Source organism: Amblyraja radiata, chromosome 29 (assembly GCF_010909765.2).
Source record: "Amblyraja radiata isolate CabotCenter1 chromosome 29, sAmbRad1.1.pri, whole genome shotgun sequence".
NCBI classification, from domain to species: Eukaryota; Metazoa; Chordata; class Chondrichthyes; order Rajiformes; family Rajidae; genus Amblyraja; species Amblyraja radiata.
In genome coordinates, this window is record NC_045984.1 from 33112132 (window position 1) to 33136774 (window position 24643).

At 40.8% G+C, this 24643-nt stretch overlaps 1 protein-coding gene across 5 annotated transcripts in view; it reads right to left on the reverse strand.

The window, feature by feature from the left end:
- The window catches only part of LOC116989659 (zinc finger RNA-binding protein-like), a 61807-nt gene that overhangs the window by 34593 nt on the left and 2571 nt on the right, over positions 1-24643 (reverse strand). For 2 of the 5 annotated variants that reach the window (XR_004416278.1, XM_033047242.1), the window contains exons 2-4: positions 22308-22386; positions 5715-5970; positions 225-302 (exon numbers count right to left, since the gene is read on the reverse strand). Coding sequence is in view for 4 of the 5 variants with exons in the window: in XM_033047242.1 (XP_032903133.1) it covers positions 225-302; positions 5715-5970; positions 22308-22386 (413 nt within the window). In the remaining variant the exon portion in view is untranslated. The remainder of the gene's footprint in view (positions 1-224; positions 303-5714; positions 5971-22307; positions 22387-24643) is intronic. The other 3 variants (XM_033047244.1, XM_033047246.1, XM_033047245.1) reach the window with 3 other exon arrangements.

Here is a 24643-nt window from a genome sequence, read left to right on the forward strand (position 1 = left end):
AAGCCAGTTGTGTGCCTTATGTCCATTTTATATAAACATATATTTCTCTTAAAATAAAGACAGTAGTTTTGCAAATGAACAAAATCCAATTCAAACTTTATTTGCTACATTCTTTACACTAATTTGTTTAAAACTGCATTAAAAAGATACGCGATGTTCTGTGCTGACAGTTTAGCAGCTATCTACCTTACATACAAAGTTAATTAAGCTTTCTCCACAAGCACCTTAGGTGAACCATAGATCAAGTCTGTCATCCAACCCCACTCTGTCTTGTCCGAATTTCCTCCTTGTGCGTAGTACTGCTGCAGAAAGAAACTTTGTGATTCATCGCGGCAAAATCAATGCCAAAATATATATACGGTAGATATAAACACACAAACTAAGATTCAGTAAGATCTTGATGTGGGTTAAAAGATTTTTCTTCAGTGCCTTTAATACAATTCCTCTCTGGCTACACTTGTGTAAACAAAGTGTGCTATTGTGATAAAAATCTAAAATAGCACAATTAAGCAAAATGCATATCTGTTCAGACTAATTCATCGGATTTCAATTTATAAGGCAGAAGACAATTTTCATATACTTGATTGTTTAGATTGGGGGGGGGGGGGTTGAAGAATGGATGGTGGTTGGGATAGATTGGTTTTTTATCGTTTAAATATTATTTTTGAACAAATAAAAAATAGCAGAGTTTGCAATCCTTATGTGGTTGAAACATTAAGATAAATGATTTTCTGTCATAGGTCTACACTATTAGACATTAGATGAGTGTCTGATAGTCAATGTAACACTCATTCAATTATAAGAAAATCAGATGATAACACATGCCGTGTTACACCTGACAACATTGAAGAACCACTGTGACATTCATATTAAATATTCCATTTATTAGCACACAGAGAATAGGTTCAATCTACCACCACTTTTCACAATATGCATCCAGATATACAACTCTAACATTAGCATTGTGGATGGTCGCTAGGCAAAGTGATCATTACAGCTGATATATTCATGCTGGGATACTGGTACACTGTTGTCGTGATGCTGTTAAGATATTGCTTGCTTCCAAGATAGGTAACCACATCTACAAGGTGAAACATTTGGCGCCGTGCAATGGCAGCCTCGCCAACAGTCTGTCTCGTCGTTTTCTTCTTTTGTTGTTTTTAGTCTGTTGTTAAATGTATGTTTTAGTGTATCTTTAGTTTTGTATTATGTAAGGGGCGGGGAAAAATATCCTCGAAGGAGATGCGACTTTTCCGTATCGTATCTCCGTCCGCACTGCGGCCTAAAATCGTGGAGCTGGCAGTCCATTTGCTGAGGATCGACTTTAGGAACTCCAACGGTGGGAACCTGTGGACTTAGCATTGAGGAGCTTGCAATCCCTTAGTTAGGGATAGACCTGGAGACTGTGGACTTAACATTGTGGAGCTGATGGTCCCTTGTTTAGTAATGGACTTTGGGAGCTCCAACCACAGGAACTTCGACTGCCCCGATCGCGGGAGCTTCGATCGCCCAGACTGCAGATGATTCGACTGCTCCGACCGCGGGAGAAAAGGAGAGAAGATGATAATATGTTATTGCCTTCCATCACAGTGCGCTGTGGTGGATGTTTATGTTAATTTTTATGTAGTTGTGTGTCTTGGTGTTTTTTTGGTATGACTATGGCAAATCAAATTCCTTGTATGTTTTTACATCCTTGGCTAATAAATGAATTACAATACAATATTCTAACAAGATCCATTTTGGTTAGTGATGTTGAGGTATTCTCATATTGGAATAAAATTGTTCAGAGATTAAGTAGTCATCTGCAACATTGTGGTCTTCTCAATGTGTCAGATCAGAGTTTTGATGAGGACCGCACTATTTGACTATTTATCCCCTTTGTCCACGTCATTCTGTAGCATCAATAGGATCGACAAACAGATGTTGAACTAGAAAGTATGAATACTACATGAAAACATTTCACATAGGAACCTGAACTCTCAAGGTACCAAAATAGTGAACAATTTTAGGGGTAGCTTGATCCATCAATAAGTAAAAAGAAACAAGAACAATATACTTATTTTCCAGAGACCACAGCTAATGCTGGTCTCAACGTGTGCACAAGCTAACAACAGCCACCCTGGTTAAAAATTATGAATCCATCGACTGACACAACTAAACACATACACACCAAATAATGTTAAAATGAATACCAGTCCCCAGGGTGCAAGGCTCAGGCATAAACGCTCACCCCAGGCTCCCCATCACGTCAAAGTATCATGTGCAGTGCAGCACAGCATCCGATTCTTGATTCACCTTTCTCAACTAAAAGCTCAACACTCATCACACAGGTACACACTAGAATAGCTGCTTGCACACGATAACAGCTGTAGAAGCAGGAGGAGGAGGAAGTAAAAACTTTTTTTTTTCTGGAACAAGAATACTGGAGTAAGAATTTACAACTTTTGCTTATTAATTGTTGCATAAAATATTGAAAGGTTCTTCAAATTGGAATTTCTTTAAAACCACACATTTTTGAATAGTTTTCTATTTTTTGCAAATGAATTTCCACAAATTCAGTCACCAGCATTCTAACTCTTAAGGCATGGTCGGTCGGGACAGATTACCACAAAGATGTTTGCAAACAATTGGCCAATCTGACCAGCTTCATTTTCTACTCTTCCAAGGCAAATGCCTTTCTGACTAGATGTACTTTCAAATGTTTTTCTTTCCATAACATTTCCACTTGGTGCAATTTGAGTTTTGACCAAACTAAGTCTCCAATAACTTTTGCACGTCATGATGCACTTGCCTTACAGTTTCTTGCAAGTTTTAGAAATATACTGTTGTGTCAAGATGTTAATTGAATGTTACATATATTAAACTAAAGACCACTATCTAAATTTTTTTATCTGAACGGCACCATTTCTATGTCATGAAATTAAAAAGTGCCATTCCCATGCTCCTTGAGAAAGTCTCTGTGATTTATCTTATTATGTGTTGAAAATCAGAAAGATGATGTCAGCTCTACGCAACATTTAGCTTTTAGTGTCAAGCTTTTAGTTACATTTGATGAACTTAATCGGCTCCACATGGCTTCAACAATTTTGGATCAACTCTTCATTTCCTTATTTTTTGGATAAAATAGTTCCTGAAGTTCCTATACTTCACCTGGAATCAACAGTGGCTAAGTGATTAAGAAATTAGGGATTGGAAAATTTAAAGGATTGATGACTAAAAGATTAATAGGGCCTATTAGTCTGCATTCCAATAAGTGGCCCTAAAAATAGTGAATGCCTTGGTACCATTTTTCTACATTTCCTAGATCAGTTCTTATGTATTGGAGAGTAACTAAATTAACCTCACTATTTAAAAGAATGAGAAAGGAAATCAGGAATTGCAGACTGGTTAGCCAGACATTTGTGGGGAAAATGTAAGCATTCATTACTAAAGATGTTACAGCAGAGTATTTGAAAATTAATAACATAACCAGTTCTAGTCATTCATGAGAGAAATCATGCCAAACAAATTTACTATTTTTTTGAGAACATAACTAACAGAGTTAATGGGAGAGAACCTGAAAGCTTCAGAAAGCTTTTAATATGATTACAAATAGGTGATTAGTGTGCGTAGTTAAAGCAATGGGTCTGGGGGATAATGCAGTAACATGGACAGAGAACTGCATGCAGTTGAGAATCAGAGGTTCTTTTCTGAGTGGCAGGTAGTGACTAGTTTTGTAATGTAGGGTGCAGTGTTAGGACTCCACAATGATGATTTAAACAAGAAAACTATTACCTCCACTTCTGTGAACAACAAAGCTCGATGGCAGTGTGAGCAGTGAGTAGGATACAAAGGTTCCAGTGCGATTTGGATAGGTTAACGGACAAATTCATGGCAAATGCAATATAAATGGAAACATGAGGAATAATCCACTTTGGCGGCAAAAACAGGAAGGCCATGTACTATCTGAGTGGCCAGAGTTTAGGAAGAGATGAGGTGCCACAAGCTTGGGGTGTTTTTGCACACCTGTTGAAAATAAACATGCAAGTACATACATCTGCAATATGTATTACAGACTTACCCATAGTAACCATTGAAACAGAGCAGATTGCTTTCCCAAAACAAAGAAAGAGTACTTAATCTAACAATGCACTGAGACAGTATTTTTTGCATGAGAAGAAATTAATTCAATTTTACAATAAAGCATGTTGGCCAATTACATCCTATAAATATCAAAACTAATATAGGCAGGGCATATGTCATGCTACCTATGCATCCAATTCCCACCTGTCAGCCGCAAGACATTTCATCAAGACAATTCCACAGGTTTTAAATCAGCTGCTGCTACGTAACCTGCTAGTTACTAATTCTAGTGAATTGGGTAGCCATGCAATTTTTGTTGGAACCAGCATATTATTCAAAAGATTGAAATTACTCTTACTATTATTACATTAGACAATAGATAATAGGTGCAGGAGTAGGCCATTTGGCCCTACGAGCCAGCACCATTCTTCATGAAGGTAAAGAAAAACCCGTATCAACTTTGATTAGAGCCAAACACTGCTTTATTGTAGAATTAAAAGGTTATTTAAAATCGAGCAAACAAGTTTTCTATTTGTACTGAAGGAAGCAACATACACCAATTGTATATTCCGGATTACACTCTGGTTATCACACAAGCATCAATTCTACTTACTGCCAAAACTAGAATCAGAAACTATATGAATGCAAGAAATAAAATCTACATTAGGTGACAAACTTTTATTTTTTAATTGCTCTTTACAACAAACAATAAAATATAGCAACAAATATATTTTGACACCAAACTCTTCATAAAAACTTTGTTAAGGCATTGCACAATTGCCACTTCAGGGCCACAAATATGAACATTGCAGATTTCAGTTCTTTAATTGGTCTGAGGAAACAATTCATAAATGAGACTTGCAAAACTGACAGAACAGAAGGGATCTATAAGAGTGATCCATCCAGGCTCTTAACGCACTCCATCATTCAGTTAGATCACAGCTAATCTGTAACTCCATGGAACTATCTTCCTTCCAGTCCCCTCCCCTGATAAATGCTCATTGTTCAGTTTCAAAATTTCTAATTGACACAGCACCCATAGAGATTTGTAAAAATAATTCCAGATTTGAAATAATCTTTGCAGGTCAAATTGCTTTCCAATTTTATTCATAAATGGTTGGTCTCTGCTTTAAATGATAAGACTTTAATTGAAATCGTAACGCCTCCTGGGTGAGATCTTCACATGTAATATTATTTCACCTAAAGCCTTTACATCTCCACCCCCCCCCCCCACCTTAAGCAAGTAACCATTATTTAAATTAGCAAAAATATCCATATAACAGTAACCCCCAAAACACAGCAATTTGTTGCATAATTTCCCTTAGACAGTGGACGATTTCAACGTTTGCGTTTACCTGTACAGTACTGACAAGGTATGCAGCCATTTTAGTGGGTACCAAAATGCAATAGCTTTATTTCAATTAGTAAACCCCATAATGATGTTAGCAAGTCTCATGCCATTACCAAATTATTTCAAGTGGTCCAATCAAAATGACTGCATTGGGACACAGGCAAAATAGTTTAGCATTTCCCATTACAGAGCAGAATACAATGGAAGAACCTACCTCCAAAACACAGGACCCCCGAACACAGGGTGCCCGGCAGGTAAACTGCTGACTTTACTCTGGAGCAGGAAATGCTATATTGGTTACCTGGTAGTTTTGTGTTGCAGCCGGTGTTTGTTGTGGTGCAGCTTCCGGTTGCCTCTGCCCATAGCTGTAGTCTGCCACAGAATGTGCTGTTGGATAGCTTCCATATGCTGCCGAGGTCACTGGTCTCACTGCTTGTGTGGCAGGCACAGGAGCATAAGCTGCAGTGACTGTGTGGGCCGTTGGTGGAGCTTGCTGTACGGTGTAAGTGGCCGGCGTGGATGGGTGGGAATATGCAATGCCAGTGGCAGGCTGAGCACTAATGAAAACAAAGTCAGAAGAAACAGTCAGTCTAAACAAAAGGAAATAATTTAGAAATTAAAAGACTTTGTGTTCAAAGGACAGCACGATAGTCCAGCTATTGTGGAGCTGCTGCCTCATTGTACTAACATGAGGTTTTAATCCTGACCTTGTGTACCGTCTGTGTCGATTTTACAGTTTTCCCTGTGACAATATAGTTTTCCTCTGAGTGCTTCAGTGTCCACCCACAGCTCAAAGATGGGCTTGTTGGTGGGTTAATTGGCAGTGTATCGGTGGGAGATAGAATATGAGCAAAGTTTATGAGAATAACATGGAATTAGACAAGATTTGTAGAAATGGGATTTCTTCCTTCCAGGCCAAAATCCCCTGACAAAACAGCATCAATAGGTTCAAATTAGTTATTTAAAAAATAAGCTCATTTATTTATCCAATTCAGGCTCTGTGGCCCAGGAAGCTTGAAAAAATACTTAGCATTATTTCCTCACTGGTGAATTAATATCAAATGTTAAATTATATTGATAACATCAATTCTATGGTAATTAATAGATAAACTGAGGTGTGGGCTTTGCTGCAGCATTAGCGAGAGCAATAGTAATCAATGATGGTAGACAAAAGTGCTGGAGAAACTCAGCGGGTGGAGCAGCATCTATGGAGCGAAGGAAATAGGCAACGTTTCGGGCCGAAACCAAAGAAAATAGGCAACGTCTCGGGTCGAAACCCGAAACGTTGCCATTTCCTTCAAGGGTTTCGTCCCGAAACATTGCCTATTTCCTTCACTCCATAGATGCTGCTGCACCCGCTGAGTTTCTCCAGCACTTTTGTCTACCTTCGATTTTCCAGCATCTGCAGTTCCTCCTTAAACACAGTAATCAATGCTGCCCCGGTCTTTCACTGCTTCGCCCCCAACTTAACAAAAAGAGTAAAGTTCATAAAGTTATGGCATCAGATTCCATGGGGAAATTGACCAGTCGGTAAAAGGCAAAACCAGTTTCAGAACAAAGCCTCAATAACCAGATGCAAAATAACTGGCACCAAAAAGATGTTGTTGTTTTTGATGTCGGGACTTATGGAGAGTTGATGAGCTCTGGCTGAAAAGGGATAGTGAAAGATAATTCCCTAATATTTGACGTGAATTTATTAAATGCTCGGAAGCAACAGTCCTTTGGTCAAATGTTTAATTTAATTTTTGTTTATTTTATTATTGTCACATGTACTGAGGTATAGCGAAAAGATTTTTTGTTGCATGCTATCCAGTCATGATGAATGGATTAATTAGTTGTTGCTTTGACAAGAACTAACATTAGCAGAATTGGTAGGAAAGAACTGCAGATGCTGATTTAAATCGAAGGTGGGCACAAAATGCTGGAGTCACTCAGCGGGGCCGGCAGCATCTCTGGAGAGAAGGAATGGGTGACGTTTCGGTTCGAGCCTGAAGAAGGGTCACGACCCGAAACGTCACCCAGTTCTTTCCTACACAGTTTAGCACTGTTCTGTGGCTGTGGTAGGATGATTCAGTTGCCTGATAAAAGCTGGGAAGAAACTATATCTGAACCTGCAGGTGTGTTTTCACACTTCTATGCCTTTTGCCTGATGGGAGAGGGGAGAAGAGGGAGTGGCCAGGGTGCGACTTGTCCTTGATTATGCTGCTGGCGTTTCCAAGGCAGCATGAGGTATAAAATAGGTCAATAGAAGAGAGGCTGGTTTGTGTGATGGTCTGGGGTGCATCCGCTGCAATTTCTTGAGGTCTTGGATGGAGCTGTTCACAAATCAAGCTATGATACATCCTGATAGAATGCTTTCTATGGTGCTTCTGTAGAAGTTGGTGAGAGTTGTAGGGGACATGCCGAACTTCCTAAGCCTTCTAAGGAAGTAGAGGCATTGGTGTGCTTTCTTGCTCGTCGCTTCAATATGGGTGGTCTAGAAGTTGTTGGTGATATTGACTGCCAGGAATTTGAAGTTTTCAACCATATCTACTTCGGCACCACCAATGCAAACTGGAGCCTGTGTACCGCTTCACTTCCTGAAGTCGATCACTATCTTCTTTGTCTTGCTGACATTGAGATAGTTGAGGTAGATACTAAAACATTTAAAACACATTTGGACAGGCACATGAATACGAACTGTTTAGAGGGATATGGGCCAAACACAGGCAAGTGGGACTAGCAAAGATGGGGCAGCCAGGCTGGAATGGATTTGTTGGGCCAAATGGCCTGTTTCCGTGCTGCATGACTCATCAGCATATTGCAAGTAAGAATAAAAACAGAAAATGATAGAAGGAGAAACAGTTAATATTTTAAAACAATGATCCATCATCTGAAAGAGGAAAAGTTATTAATGAAACAGGTTTGAAGTTGCGGAGATGTAAGTATGGTGGAAAGAACAAAGGTAAAATCTATGTGATGATGAAGAAGAATCAACTTGAGACCAGTTGTGAATTAAATTAAATTAAATGTCTTTATTTATATAGCACATTTTTAGTCAACTTGCATTGACCCCAAAGTGCTTCACATAATTACATTCACACACACAGGCAAAGGTGGGTGAAGTGTCTTGCCCAAGGACACACACAGGCAAAGGTGGGTGAAGTGTCTTGCCCAAGGACACAACGACAGTATGCACTCCAAGCGGGATTCGAACCAGCTACCTTCCGGTTGCCAGCCGAACACTTAGCCCATTGTGCCATCTGGGCTTTGGTTGCAGTTCATATGCCTATTCATGGAGTACAGCAGACAGCAAGGCCATCCATTTATGCTAGCAACTTTCAAAGAGGCATCAAATTTCCAATGAGATTCCTCCCCTCCTCTTCAGCATTTTGTAGGGATGCAAATGTACTACAAGATTCACAGAAAGTGAACGTTTAATTGTTAGACTCTTTATTCTTAATACTGGTAGAGAAATGATAAAATTGGCTTCAGCATGACCTCACTTTTACACACCAACAGCTGCTCTTGAAGACAAGTTGGAAAAATGAAGATTAGACTTTAGACTTTCTTGACGACGTTCAATGGAGGTATACGTGGCCGACGTCTCCAGCTGGCACTGTGGCCCAACAGGAACTCCATCCCTTTTCTATACAAAGCTAACAAGCTTTTTATGGATAGTGCCAAAGTACATTTCACTAGCAGTTCTAGCTCACTGAAACCTTTGATTGGCAAGCAGTGTGGAAAATACAGGTTTGAAGCATAAATACCAAAGCTTTAACTGACTTGATTATTTTAATTCCTTTTTTGGGAATTGACAATCCCTGGCAAAGCCAAGATGCTTAGTATTTTGAACTGTTGCAATCATTGTGGTGAGGGTGCTTCCAGTGGCATGATAGGAGTTCCACAATTAATAGGGGGGTTGCACGTAAGGTCACTGGGTCATAGGGCTTGACGCACGGAGCTGCTCAATCCATCTGGAGGACATCCGTAACTTCCGGTATATGTTATTAATGCAAGAAACGCGTACTTTCCTACCTGTTAAAAACCGCCAAAATGTTGATTTTTGCGCTGTAAAAAATTGTGGAAGTCGGGGTAAGTGTGAGAGACATGTACCCAACTTCAGAATTCTAAACGTGAAGCGAAATGAAGGTAAAAAGAGAAGCGAGAGCTGAAGGGACAACAGCAGCTAAAGTGCTTGGCGAACATTGGCCGTGCAGATATCGAAATTGAAAATATTGGGAATTATCGCGTTTGCTCACTGCATTTCATCAACAGTAAGGCATTATTTGTATTTTTTCTTAATTCCTTTGGTATCTAAAAAGCCTCAGAAGTGATCAATCTGGCTGTAAATTTTGCTTCAGAGGCGTTTTCTTTTTGTATGTAAAAACCCACTTGAGAACCATGGGCCATTTAAAAATTTTACAGCCAGATTTATCACTCTGAGACTTTTTAGATGCCAAAGGAATCAAGAAAAAACACAAATAATGCCTTAGTTGATGAAATGCAGTGAGCAAACGGCCAATGTTCGCCAAGCACTCTGGCTGTTGTTGTCCCTTCAGCTCTCGCTTCTATCTACCGTCATTTCTCCTCACTTTTGGAATTCTGAAGTAGGCTAAATGTCTCACACGCTTATCCCGATTTCCATAATTATTTACAGCGCAAAAATTGTCAATTTCGGCGGTTTTTAACGGGCCCGCTACGCTGGAAACAATGGTCAGTGCCTACCTGCAGTTCATCGCGTGTATTACACTTGGCGTAGCGTAGCAACAATACGGGTCATGGGTCGTGACCCAACTGCTGTGAAACTCTATACCCAGCAATAAAAAAGGACTAATACATTTCCATCAGGACATTATGGCACTGAGGAAACACAAATGTGATGCATGTTCTAACACACTTGCCTAAAGATCTGAGGGAATGGATATTTACGTTTGTGAATGGGTTACCAATCAAGCAAACTACTTTGCTCTGGATGACAATGAACCTCTGGAGCATTATTGCACATGCATTCCTCTACGTTAGATCATTAATGAAGAAGGCTCGGCATAGGATGTTGCCTTAAGATACTTGTGAAGTGATGATTAGGAATTGAGATGACTGATCTCTAATAACAACAGCCCTTCATTACGTGGGGCTGGATTCCAAACATTGAGGAGCTTTCCCCGGTGAGTATAATTTTACCAAGACTACTTGATGCCACACCTGATTCAAAACTCTCTTAAAACAAGTGTGATCACTCTCAGATTACTTTTGCATTTCAGCTCTTTAGTCCATGTTTGGACCAAGGCTGTTTTGAGGATCTGAACCCAGGTCGTCCTTGTGTAACCAAAATGGGCCATTACCTAATTTCAGTCCCAAATATTAACCATATATTCTGAAATTATGCTCCAAATTCCAGATCTTAGGCTCCTGGCACCTCCTGCTAAACTTTTACAAAACTGATGGAATACAAGGACAAAAGCAAATTGTGAGAGCGCAAATAAATCATTAAGGAATACAGACGGGTTGAGAAAATGGGCCAAAGATGGGAGATGGAGCATAACAGTGAAATGCAAGATTACATGTAATGTTAGGAAGAACAGGAAAACCATATTGGCCAAGATCTTCCATTTAATAAGTTATCCTAACTCCTAACAGAATCAACAAAAAGGTGCAAACTTCAGGAGATATCTCAGGACTTATATTGAGAAATCTGTTTGTTCAAACTGTTGCCCTATTAGTTTGAAAGTACTTGTTTTATTTAAAAAACATTTAAAATCCAATTATAATTTTTATTTGTTTATATGTTTGAGATCGAATGCCTTTAACATTCAGAATGAGCTGCTTACAACTTGTAAAGAGGAGATTTGGCATTACTAGCCAACATGGGTATCCACAGAAGCTTCCAAATACAAGTGACTAGCTAGGCGGGTGGCATAGCTGCTGCTTCATTGCTCCAATGATCATGTTCAGTTCTGACCTCCAATGCTACTCAGCTTGCACAGTGACTAGGTGGGTCTCCTCCAGATGCTAAACTTTCCTTCAACTAAGACATGCAGGTGGGTGGGTTAAATAGACATCTACCATTTAAATTGCCTCATCTAGGAGCATGGCAGAATCTCATGGGAGTTAATAGGAATGCGAGGAGAATAAAAAGAACATTGGATCTGTGTAAATGGCTGTGTGATGGTAGATTCAAGTTGCTACGGGTAAATACGATTCAATGAATAAGTGACGTTAGTGCATTTTGATAGTAGGAGTAGCAAGGAATTTGGACGGTACCTGGAATGTCAGGCTTTGAGAAACAAGATATGGTGCACAACTTTTGTTGCATTCGTACAATGTATTTGTGAAACAGCAGCTCGAATATGGTATATGGTTTTAGTTTTCTTATTTAAAAGGAGTGAAAGAGAAGGTTCACCAATTCATGGAATCAAAGGGTCACCTTACAAAGGTGAGCAGGTACGGCCTACATTCATTTGAGTTTAGTGGGAATGCTGATGTTTTCCTTCTGGTAAAATCTAGAACTAAGGGACAGTTTTGGAATAAGCAGATATTAATTAATGGCAGAAATGACGTGAAGTTACTCCTCGGTCTTATGAATCACCCACACAGCAATGAATGCTTAGTCTTTAATATTCAAGTATGAGAAAAAATTGTGCTGTTACAACGGAATCAATGGTTATGGTCATCAAGCGGTGAGAGTGGAGTTGAGGCCAGCAATCAGATCAATCATCTAATTGAATGAATGGTATGTTCAAGGGGCTACGTCACCTACTGTTGCTCTTCATGTTCATACAAATAAATCTAGTGAACCTTTACTGCAATGCGTTTAGTGAAGTGCATCCTGAAGCACGAAAATCACGTTTTTTTATTCATAGGACGAGGGCAAGAGTTTACCAGAATTTACATTCATAGGCAGGGAGTTCCAGGACTTGTTCCTTCATTTAAAGATAATACTGGACCATAGTCACGAGGGAGCACAAATTGAAGGAGAACATGCAAGTGATGATATTCCCATATGCGTTGCCCTTTTGAAGGCTGAGCTCACAGATGTGGGAGTTGCTTTTAATATATTCTTGAGCTTGACCTGAAATACTGGCCGAAGCACAGACAATATTTACCAGTGGGTCAGAGAATATATTTTAGGATTGTGGATAATCTACCATCAATAGGGCTGCATTGTTCTGGGAGATATTGAGCTTCCCGATTATTGTTAGAACAGCACTGAGCCAAAAACAACAAAGAACATTCCATCGCAGTCCGGCCTTTCAACAAATAAGCATCAAACCACTTGGGGTGATGGAAGATAAGGCATGTGCCATTGGCCATCCAGCCTTTGACCTGCTCACACCTTATTTAGCCTAAGTATCCACACTAGTTATGTGCCTTTGCCAGATTGAGTCACTGTGCAAGCTGTGTCGCATTGTAGGTCAGAACCGCCGTGGTGGGGTGGGGGTGGGACACAAAAGGGGGAGCTGGCGTGCTTTGTAACTTTGTCAGTGCTGTACGTGGCTGCTATTTGTATACATTGTTTATGCAAGCAAATAATCTCACTGTGCCTAGTCACATGTGACAATAAAGTATTCTTATTCCTAAACCACATCCAAGATGATGGAGAGCTGATTAAACTCTCAATGGGTCTCCAAATTATTGTTCACACTCCAATATATTCTTAATGATAACAGCATCATACATACGGTCTCATCATAGCACACTAACAAAGAGCACTTGTCACCATTCAATAAAGCTCAACATATCGTTCTGTTCCTTACTGTTTAATCTACCTGCATTTAATTTACAAATTAGCCGAATCCTCAAAACTAATAATGATTCAGAACAGCCCGGCAATCTGAACATGATCCATTTATCCTTACTCGGTTCCTGTTCTTCTTTATCATACAAATACACTACAAACTCTATGAACTATTATTTTCTATATAGCTTCACAAATAGCATCTTCAATACCTTCAACCCTAGCACCTTTGAAAGGATAGACGCAAAATGCTGGAGTAACTCAGCGGGCAGCACCTCTGGAGAACATGGATAGGTGACGTTTCGGGTCGAGACCCTTCTTCAGACTGGTCCTTTGAAAGGACATTCATTATAAAAGTACAGAGGGAGATTAATAATCTGAATAGTGCCAGAACATATCTTGCCCTCAACATTAGCAAATCCAAGGAGCCTATTGTTGACTTCAGGAAGGGAAAGCCGAGGATCCATGAATCTGTCTATACAAAAGAACGCCGGTGAAGTCAACAGCTTCACGTTCTTGGGTGTGCACATCTCGGAAGATTAGTACCGGGCTTATCACTCTGTTACAGTCACAACAGAAGCTCATCAACGCCTCTAATTCTTTAGAAGATTGAAGAGATTCAGTATGTCACCAAATAGTCTATAAACCATCTACGGTAAAAAGCATACCGGTTGGTGCATCATGGACTGGTTAAGTAACTCAAAATACCCAAGAACAAGAGGCAGCAGACACTGGAGAACATGACCCGCTCCATTACATGTATTGAACTCCCCACTACTGATGGGATCTAGATGGTGGCCTCAAAAAGGCAGCAAATATCAAAGACCCACAACATCCTGGCCATGTTAAGTCCTGGATGGCCTTAAACTTTCTGGGACTTAATGAAAAAAAGACAGAGGTGATTTTGTTTGGCCCCAATGGCTGCCGTGAACCTCCCTTTGTTGACTTGGGTCCACTGGCATTGTCCGTAAAGCCAACAGTTTTAAACCTGGGTTTTAGGATGGACGGTGATTTTAGACTAGATAAACAAATAGGCGCGGTGGTTAAGTCCAGCTTCTTTCACCTAAGGAAGCTGGCAAAGGTGAAGCCCATCCTCGAGCGGCAGCATTTTGAAACAGTAATCCATGCCTTTATTACATCTAGGCTGGATTACTGTAACGCACTCTACTCTGGAGTCGCACGAGCTTCATTGGCTCGTCTCCAGCTGGTTCAGAATGCTGCCGCTCGCCTTTTAACCGGAACTCGAAAGAGGGAACACATTACGCCAATTTTGGCCTCCCTTCACTGGCTCACAGTGCACTTTCGAGTTCATTTTAAAATTCTTTTATTTGTTTTCAAATCGTTGAATGGGCTCGCCCCGCCTTACCTCTCTGAGCTGCTCCACCTATATGCTCCTGCCCGGTGCCTCAGGTCAGCTGATCAGCTGCTCCTTGAGGTACCAAGGTCTAAGCGGAAACTCAGAGGGGATAGAGCCTTTTCTGTTGCTGCTCCGGCACTCTGGAACACCTTGCCGTTGCACATCAGACAGGCCCCCTCACTGTCCATCTTCAAATCCTCCCTAAAAACTCATTTTTATTCTCTGGCTTTCGACACTGGCTGAGACATTGCTCCTGTTCTTAGTGCTTTTAATGTCTTTTAATTTTTACTGTTTTTTAGTCCTTCGTTTTACGGTTTTTAATGGTTTGTAATAACTTTTTGTCCATGAGTTCTCATGTACAGCACTTTGTGGCAACTGCGGTTGTTTAAAGTGCTTTATAAATAAAGTTATTATTATTATTATAGTTATTATGTTCACATATCACTGCTCCCAAAGGGGAGGAGCTACAGTAGAACCATGACCGCCAGTTTGAAGACAGCTTCTTCCAAGCAACCACTTGAACCGCACAACACAAGCCTAACCACAACCCTACTATAATGACTTTGTTTAGGTTTCAGTAAGTATTTCAGTTTGCATTATTATGGTCGGGTTACCTCATATTACAGATAATTTATTATGAATTATTGTCTGCTTATTTGTTGTGTTGCTGCGTTAATGTGCCTGTAAAGCTGCAACAAGTACGAATCTCATGGTTCTATTCACTGTGCACATGGCAATTAAACTTTGATTCATTGTGAAGGCCGACTCCTGATTAAGGTACAGACAATCTTAGCTTGCGTGTTTCTTGTATGTATTCCAATATCACGGGCGAGATTCCAACATTTTCCTCAAAACAAGAATACAACAAGCATCTTTGAGCTCAGACATGCAAGCAACCAGTTGCACATTCGTTGTCCTTTCATTTCTCAGCTTTGAGTTTCTGATTCTATCTCCTCTCACATTACATCTTGTCAGCTGCCACATCCAAAAGTCCGTCATTAGATATGTTCTAACTCATATTCAATGCAATCTTCAATTCCAAATCCAGTATTAACACAAAATCCCATTTTCTGCATGTTAATGTTATTTTATGAACTCATAACCCACACACGGTCAAAATGAAACAATGCCAACTCTACACAATTGATTCACATTTTGCACACACCACTCTTTCATGATGCTTGATGATTTGAATTTAAGCCTAAACAATTCCTCCATTTGACGGTCTCTCTCTCTCTCTCTCCCCCCCTCTCTCGCACAACTGTAAATAGAAGCAGAAACCCAGGTCGACTCGCCAACGGTGAATGGATGTGCAATGTTATACTGCAATACCAAAATATAACTTTCACTAACCTCCATTCAGTTTCTATTATGCACAAAATATTTCAATGGGTACAGCAGAAACCAAAATTTCTGAACAAATGTTATTGTGCATCCCTTGTCATTCACAATAGTACCAATATTGTAAACTACTTAAAGGTTGGACAAAATGCTGAAGTAGCTCAGCATGTCAGGCAGCATCCCTGGAGAAGGTGGATAGGTGATGTTTTGTTCGAGGGTCTTCTTCAGTCTGAAGAAGGTTCTCGATCCGAAACTTCACCTATCCATGTTCTCCAGGAATACAGCCTGACCCACTGAGTTACTCCAGCACTTTGTCTTTCCCTGGTAAACTGCAGTTCCTTGTTACTATGCCTTAACATAACGGTTTCTCATTAAATTCCATTTTGATCAGTAATGCAAATGTGACACGAGGAAAAAATGTGTAAACGGTTGGAACTAAATGGGCTGGTGAAATAAAATTGGAAAATAATTAGCAGAATATTTTTATCAAACAAGGCAATGCACTAAAACACAAATTATGGAATAGTAGCATCAATGGCATAGATGACCATTAGGCCTATCGTTAGCTTGGCCTCTCAAAACAATAATTCAACACATTATTGTCCTTGGACTAGTAGATACCTTTTGTATGTACTGACAGATTCTGCTTTTACCGCCAATTCAGGTAGCAGGATTCAAACTACATTACCTATTAAATGAAAAAAAACTCTGTTCTATTATAATATTTGAACACGCATTCGGAATGTCTTGCTTCAACTGAACCTCTTTTCATCCAAAGAAAGCAAAAAACACTCAATTTAACAATCTTTTCTCAGAAGCCTGGGTTAACAATCTCACTGTATCTCTGTACACGTGACCATGAACTAAACTAAACTAATTGTTTAGACTCCAAGTCTGAAGAAGGATCTTGACCCGAAACATCACCCATTCCTTCTCTCCACAAATGCTGCCTGTCCCGCTGAGTTACTCCAGCATTTTATGTCTATCTTCGGTTTAAACCAGCATCTGCAGTTCCTTCCTACACACTAAACTAATTGTGAGATGTCGTGCAAAATAAATCATGACCATGTGGGAATGATAAATTTCCTCTAAGTTATGTTCCCAATACAAAAGGGTGGACGTAACAGGTTTACAATTACGTCTGAAACCAATGACGATTTTTGTCTGCCAAGAAATCTTTGAACTAAAGGCAGACTATGCTCTACAATTACATCCAGACATTTGTATTATCAGTCATGATCTGTTACCCAGTTGGAAACTTTGGGGATTTATAATTGGTTAATTAAATCAGGCAAGAATAGAGTTCACCATAATGTGTAACGTTATATAATCAAATTAAAATTGTACTCCTAAAAGTGAAAAATTAAAACAATCCTTGATTTAAGATGAGCAGTCCTTTTCATTCCATAGGGATTAGTATTGAATTTATTGTTCAGACAATCAGAGGTCATTCATAATTATAGAAACTAGTTTTACAGTGTGATTGAACGGGACAGGTTAGGGAGGGGATATTTTGCATAATTCAAAAGGACATCCTAGATCACAAGGAATAATATACACATTTAAAATTATAGTTTGTGGAAAATTTTATCTTCCTTCTCATTGTCAGCATCTTTCTTGTGAAAACACAAAAATTGAATCTTGATACTTTCTCAAGTGGATTTATAAGCTTTAAGGCAATACAATTTTTGAAGATTGGGAGAATCCTCAAAATCTATTCCCCAAATCACAATTTTAAATTTAGGATATTTGTGGCTTTTGCAGTCAACATTCCCTTAGAATGACACGACACTGCCTGAACTAGTGTACTATACAATTGGAATCTATTCTTTTCCAGCCCCCCCCCCCCACACACACATTCTCAGCTGGCATGAAGTATGCTTAAAAAGGTATGGTGTGTAAGTATGTTGTGTCCATTAAGATTGAATATTTTTATCACCCAGATAGATATAAAAGTTCTCAGAGAAAATTAATATTAAACTGGATAAAGACCAGTCACTACATTGCCTGAGATCCGTATACTTGGTTAATTAATTGTAACATAGCAATATACTGAAAAGGATCACAGAAATGCTTGAGCAACAAGTCTTGTTAAAAAAGGTTCCATGAAAACCACTGTTAAAGATTGGATACAGCTAGTCACCAACTCTTATAAAGAGGTACCAATCATGGATCACTCGGTGCTATTCTAACACTAGTTGGCTTTGGATGCAAATCCACAAATGAAAAAATGCAGTTCGATATAAGAGATTGTTGAACCTTCAGAGGTACTGATTTTTGCATTTTGCGGAACCAAAGATGGTTCTTCCTGCTCAGGCAGATTCAATTCAATTCAACTTTATTGTCATTGCACAGATACAAGTATGGGTACAACGAAATGCAGTTTAGCGTCTGTTCGTAGTAATAGTGCAATATAGAAATAAAAATACAGAATAAGCAAACAATGTGGACGGAGAGACTGGAGAAATCTATGGGCGGGACTCCGAGTTCAGCAATGTGATAGTGTTGTTGAAGAAGCTGTTCCTCATCCTACTTGTACGAGACCCGAGGCTTCTGTACCGCCTCCCTGATGGGAGGAGGGCAAACAGTCCATGGTTAGGGTGGGAGGGGTCCTTGATGATCTTCCCGGCCCGTCTCAGACACCGTTTTCGGTGGAGGGCATCCATGGCAGGGAGCGGGGCACCGATGATGTACTGAGCAGTTTTCACCACCTGTTGTAGTGCCTTCTTGTCAGCTACGATGCAACTGCTGTACCATACCGTGAAGCAGGTGGTCAAGATGCTTTCGATGGTACAGCGGTAAAAGTTGGTCAGGATCTGGGGGGACAGATGAGCTTTCTTGAGCCTCCTCAGGAAGTAAAGGCGCTGCTGTGCCTTTTTGATCAGTTTGGAGGTATTGATGCAATGGAACATGTGATAATAAAAGCTGGATTCCCCATGGCAATTAATTATCCCTAAGCAAAGATCACTGAAGCCCATCGTCAGTCATTGCCACATTGCTATTTTTGGAACTTTCCATCTACAATTTGCTAACAACATTTCCTACTCATTGGCCGTTAATCACTTTGGGATGTCCCACAGTCAAGGTGCTATTTACATGATTTTTTTTTAAATTAGGAAGATATAAATTATAACGGAAATAAGGTATTAGGGTTCAATGCTGCAGATTTAGCTACCTGTAATTATTTCCACTGTGCGCCATTTTAACATAATTTCTTAATTCTCCCCATTAAAGAATCCACATGAGAATCATGAAGAATTTTACATAAATATTAATTGCCTCACGATCATAAAAATAGCAGAAATTTCTGTTTGACTGCAATCTACCTTTCTGTATTGACTGCAATTTACCTCGCTGTTAAGCCAGCAGCCTAGGTACGAATGGGCATGTCATTAAATTTGAAAGGTGTGTTAATTGTGAATTTGTGGAGAATTGTGGTTTATCCACACAGAAAACTGAATGTATATTTCTGGTCTCCAGATTTCATTAAAGGTATTGACGCTATGGAGTAAAGCTAGGAAGATTTACAAAGAAATTGGCAAAATTGAAAGAATATAGCTTTCATATGAGCTAAAACGAGCTGGATTTTTTTAAAATCTGGAAAAGAAATGAATTGTCGAGTGACGTCAATCACAAAAATTGATTATGGTAAAACTCTGAAAAGCAAAACACATATCCGTCTCTATTTACAGTTCAGAACTATCTGAATAAGGGTCTCGACCTGAAACGTTACCCATTCCTTCTCTCTAGAGATGCTGCCTGTCCCGCTGAGTTACTCCAGCATTTTGTGTCTACCTCAGAACTATCAACATTTGGCTGTGGGGCCACAACACACTTGTCAAATGTTCAATATTCTGCCCATTTGTATCAATGAAGAGCAGCTATTTTGGATCAGTTGATAGCTGGAATGAACACTGAACTAAGTAACCTTGAAAATGTACGTGAAATATTGATGTTTTTTCACAAACTCTGGCATGCCAAAGTGGATACTGCAAAGGTGTATTTCTCATGAAACATTAGGGGAGTTGTCACACTTCATTTCACATTCACACTCATGGAACAACATACAATTCCAGGTGTCAAATATAACTAATATATCAAAAGCAGGAAACTTTACAAATTAATCTTAAATTTATCATGACTGAATAGAACTAAAAACAAGGTGAGTGGTGGCTAATAAAATTAATCTGACTGCATATTTATAAAAATATCAATTACATAGGAATGATTTACACATGATAATTGCACCAATTTACGGAGAAGTTGGGATTAAAGGCTTGATTCTGTGCCGTACAGCTCTGTTGCATTAATGCAGAAGCTCTTATAGAAAACCTTGAAAACTTGATGACTATCGCAATGCATCCATAATTCTCAATTTAAATTAAAAACATACCTACAACAATTGTGAAAGTAGTAAATTTCTCACATCACTATGACTTCTTGTATCTCATTAGGATAACCGTGCACCTAAATAACATCAAATGTTGGAGTGACTCAGCGGGACAGGCAGCATATCTGGTGAGAAGGAATGGGTGACATTTTGGGTCGAGACCCTTCTTCAGGCTCGTCATGAGGAAAGAGAAACAAGAGATAGACAGTGATGTGGAGATATTAAGAACAAATGAATGAAAGATATGCAAAAAAAGTAACAGTGATAAAGGAAACAGGCCATAGTTAGCAGTTTGCTAGGTGAGAACGGGAACCTGGTGCGACTTGGGTGGGGGAGAGAGGGAGAGGGAGAGAGAGAGAGAGTGAACAACATCTCTTGGCACACTGGCTATGTGACACAATTTAACAATAAAATGGGGGGGGGGGGGGGGGGGGGGGAGACAATCCTATATAATTCTGATCTGCAAAGTTAAGTTTAAGACAAGAGATGTCAGATATAGGAGCCCAATTCAGATTGGGCATGGTAAAAACAGCTGAGATATGCAGATTAGTGGAAAAGATTGGCAACCTTTTGTGTCCAAATTTCATTAAAATAAACCATCATCAGATAGTGAAAACCTTCAATTAAACTTTAATGTAACACTGTTCACTTACAACATAGCCACAGGTAACAGAATGTTGTGGGATAATAAAAGTAGGCTGTGGAATTCCTACTCAAAAACACTGCTCTCTTCAACTAATAATTACATTCTCTGAATATTATGTGTTGTAACAAAGCTCACAATTGAATCAGTCACAATATCACAAATCAATAACAAGATCTATATTCGTACAAGAGAAATGGGGACAAAGAAACTGAGAATTACAAGTCACGTTGCTAAACAGCTTTTCATTCAAACAAGTTTCCTTCAGCATTTTTAAAATATCCCATTGCCCTTCGTAATAATTAAAGGCAAACTGTAGCCCACTCGAACAGAGGACATTCTGACATGGACCTTTGTATCTCGAGATTAAGTTATATTTTCAAAGTTAAGGTGCAACCTGAACACCTTTAACAACTCAGCATCTTTTAACTCAAAATCGCACAGTACCATGAATACCTCTGGTGAGAAAATCTAAATTGTCGATCCTTGGGTAAACAACAAAACACTATAACTAAATGCCCAGTGTACTAGAGAAACGGGTTTCATTCAAGAGAGAGAGAGAGGGAAAAAAAACAAACGTTATGCCCCTCCCTTGAAGCAGTAACGGTGCATTCTCGGGGCAGCAATGTCTACGGTAAACGGGGAACGAGTCTGTAGCGGGAATAAAGGCCTGGCCAGACCCCCTTCCCTCCCTGGTTCATCCCCACCCGGCCTCAGAGCTGCCCAGCGGGTGCAGGTGCAGTCCGGGGGCCGGGAGCTGCTTCTGCCCCAGCGTGGAGCAGGGGATGGGGAATATGCCCAGTGTTTCTGCACACCTGGCGGGGGGAGCGGATCCCAGGGCCATCGCCTCCTCCATTTTATACACACACACACACAGTCACAGAGTTCCCCCCCCCAGGATGGGGAGGGGGAGGGGGAGATGAGAGGGAGGTACCGGTGGTCGCCGCGTATTGAAGGATCCGGTGAAGAGGGAGGGAATGAGGGGATAGGGAGGGGTGGGAAAGAGAGGGGATGAGGGAGGGGGAGGGAATGAGAGGGAGGGGGATGAGGATGGAGGAGGGGAGATGAGGAGAGGGAGGGGATGAGGGGATGAGGGAGGGGGATGAGGAGGGAGGAGGGGATGAGGGGGGAGTAGGGGGTAGGGAGGGAATGAGAGGGAGGGGGATGAGGAGGGGGTGAGGAGGGAGGAGGGGATGAGGGGGATGAGGAGAGGGAGGGGATGACGGGGATGAGGGGGGGGGGATGAGGAGATGAGGAGGGAGGGAGATGAGGAGGGAGGAGGGGATGAGGAGGGAGGAGGGGATGAGGAGGGAGGGAGGGAGATGAGGAGGGAGGGAGGGAGATGAGGAGAGGGAGGGGATGAGGAGGGAGGAGGGGATGAGGGGGATGAGGAGAGGGAGGGGATAAGGAGGCTCACTCTTGCCCCGCCCGCCCCGCTGCCCGTACCTGTACTGGGCGCCGCCATGCGCGAAGCCGTAGTAGTTACTCGCCGCCATCTTGGCGTCTTCGCCCAACCGGCCGGGCACTGGTCACGTGGGGGAGAGGAAACTTTATTAGCACCGAGCCGGCGGACAACGTACAATGTGGAGACAAGACACAAACACACACACACAGTGCTGGGGTAACTCAGTGGGTCGGGCAGACAGACAGCATCTTGGACAACATGGTTAAGGTCATAAGTGACAGGAGCAGAATCTTAGCTCAGGGGATTTGGGGAAAAAGCAGGAAGGGGGTACTGATTTCACACTTTATCTGTTTCATTTATTGATGTGTGTATATATATTTATACAATGGTATATGGACGCACATCTGTTCTGTATTCATGCCTTCTATATTCTGTTGTGCTGAAGCAAAGCAAGAATTTCATTGTCCTATCTGCGACACATGACAATAAACTCTCTTGAATTTTGGATGATCAACCATGATCACATTGAACGGGGGTGCTGGCTCGAAGGGCCGAATCCTGCACCTATTTTACTATGTTTCTAATTAGGCCATTCGGCCCATCAAATCTGCTCCACCATTTAATCGTGGCTGATCTATCCTTCCTGCCATCTCCCCATAACCTCAAGAATCTATCCATCTATTTCTACCCTTAAAAATATCCATTGACATGGCCTCCACATCCCTTCTGTGGCAAATAATTCGACTGGTGACTCGGTGACGTTTCGGGTCAAACCCCTTCTTCAGACAGAGTCAGGGGAAAGGGAAATGAGAGATATAGATGGTGATGTAGAGAGATATAGAATAAATGAATGAAAGATAGTACAGGTGCCAGGGGTTATGGGGGTTGAGAGGGAAAGATAAATCAGCCATGATCGAATTGTGGTGTAGACTTGATGGACTAAATGGTCTAATTATATTCCTATTCCTTAGAGAAACATAGAAAATAGGTGCAGGAATAGGCCATTCAGCCCTTCCAGCCTGCACCGCCATTCAATATGATCATGGCTGATCATCCAACTCAGTATCCCATCCCTGCCTTCTCTCCATACCCCCTGATCCCTTTAGCCACAAGGGCCACATTTAACTCCCTCTTAAATATAGCCAATGAACTGGCCTCAACTACCTTCTGTGGCAGAGAATTCCACAGATTCACCACTCTCTGGGTGAAATTTATTTTTCTCATCTCGGTCTCTGTGTGAAAAATGTTTTTCTCATCTCGGTCTCTGTGTGAAAAATGTTTTTCTCATCAATGTTTCTATGACATTAGGAAAATAGATGGACTTTTATAATAATCTATATTCTCAAGGTGTCTTACTAATAGCTGCATCTTATACCATGTTTACTCAACGTGATATAAATGACTAGGCTGCTGTTTTGGGATTTATACGTGACTGGGGTATTAGGTCGGGCCTTGGCATAAACCAGAATTAAGCTGCAATACTCACTTGATGGGCCAAATGGCCTAATCTGCTATCACTTATGAACTTGTATGCAAAAAGTAACAGTGATCAAGGAAAGTCCATTGTCGGTTGTGGGCTTGGTGAAAACGAGTTATACAATGAAACTCGCCAGGACAACATTGAAACTAGTACAACAGCGAGGGTGGGGGAGGGACGGAGAGATGCAAAGGTTACTTGAATGAAGGGTTACATTCTACATTTCCTTATCATCGTCTGCTTTGATCTGTGGTTTTCACACCATACCCTTCCATATATCTAGACTTCCTTCCCTCTGACTCTCAGTCTGAAGAAGGGTCTCAACCCAAAACGTCACCCCTCCCTTCTCTCCAGACGCTGCCTGTCACGCTGAGTTACTCCAGCATTTTGTGTCTATCTTCAATGAACAATGACAATCCACACACAACCCCAGTAACCCCACAGGCCAGGCACCACCTCTGGAGGACATGCACCGGTGACCTCTTGGGTTGGGACACTTCCTCGGACAGAGAAGCGTTCCACCACAAAAAAAAACCAAATAGACACAGAGTGCTGGAGTAACTCAGCGGGTCAGGAGAAAATGGGTGGGTGACATTTTGGGTCGGGATCCCGGTCTGAAAATCAAGGCATGATACGTGTATCTGAAGAGTCCCAACCCAAAACATCATCCATCCTTTTTCTCCAGAAATGCCCGACATAACTGAATTACTCCAGCATTTGGTGTCCATCTTTGCTAAGTCAACAGTTAAATTCTGACATGTACCGATAATGGAACAATGACATTCTTACATGCAGGCCTGTAAACGTAATACACTACTATACACATAGATAATAATAAAAATCCAATCAATTAATAGCCATTATACCGGTGTGTAAAAAGATAGACACAAAGTGCTGGGG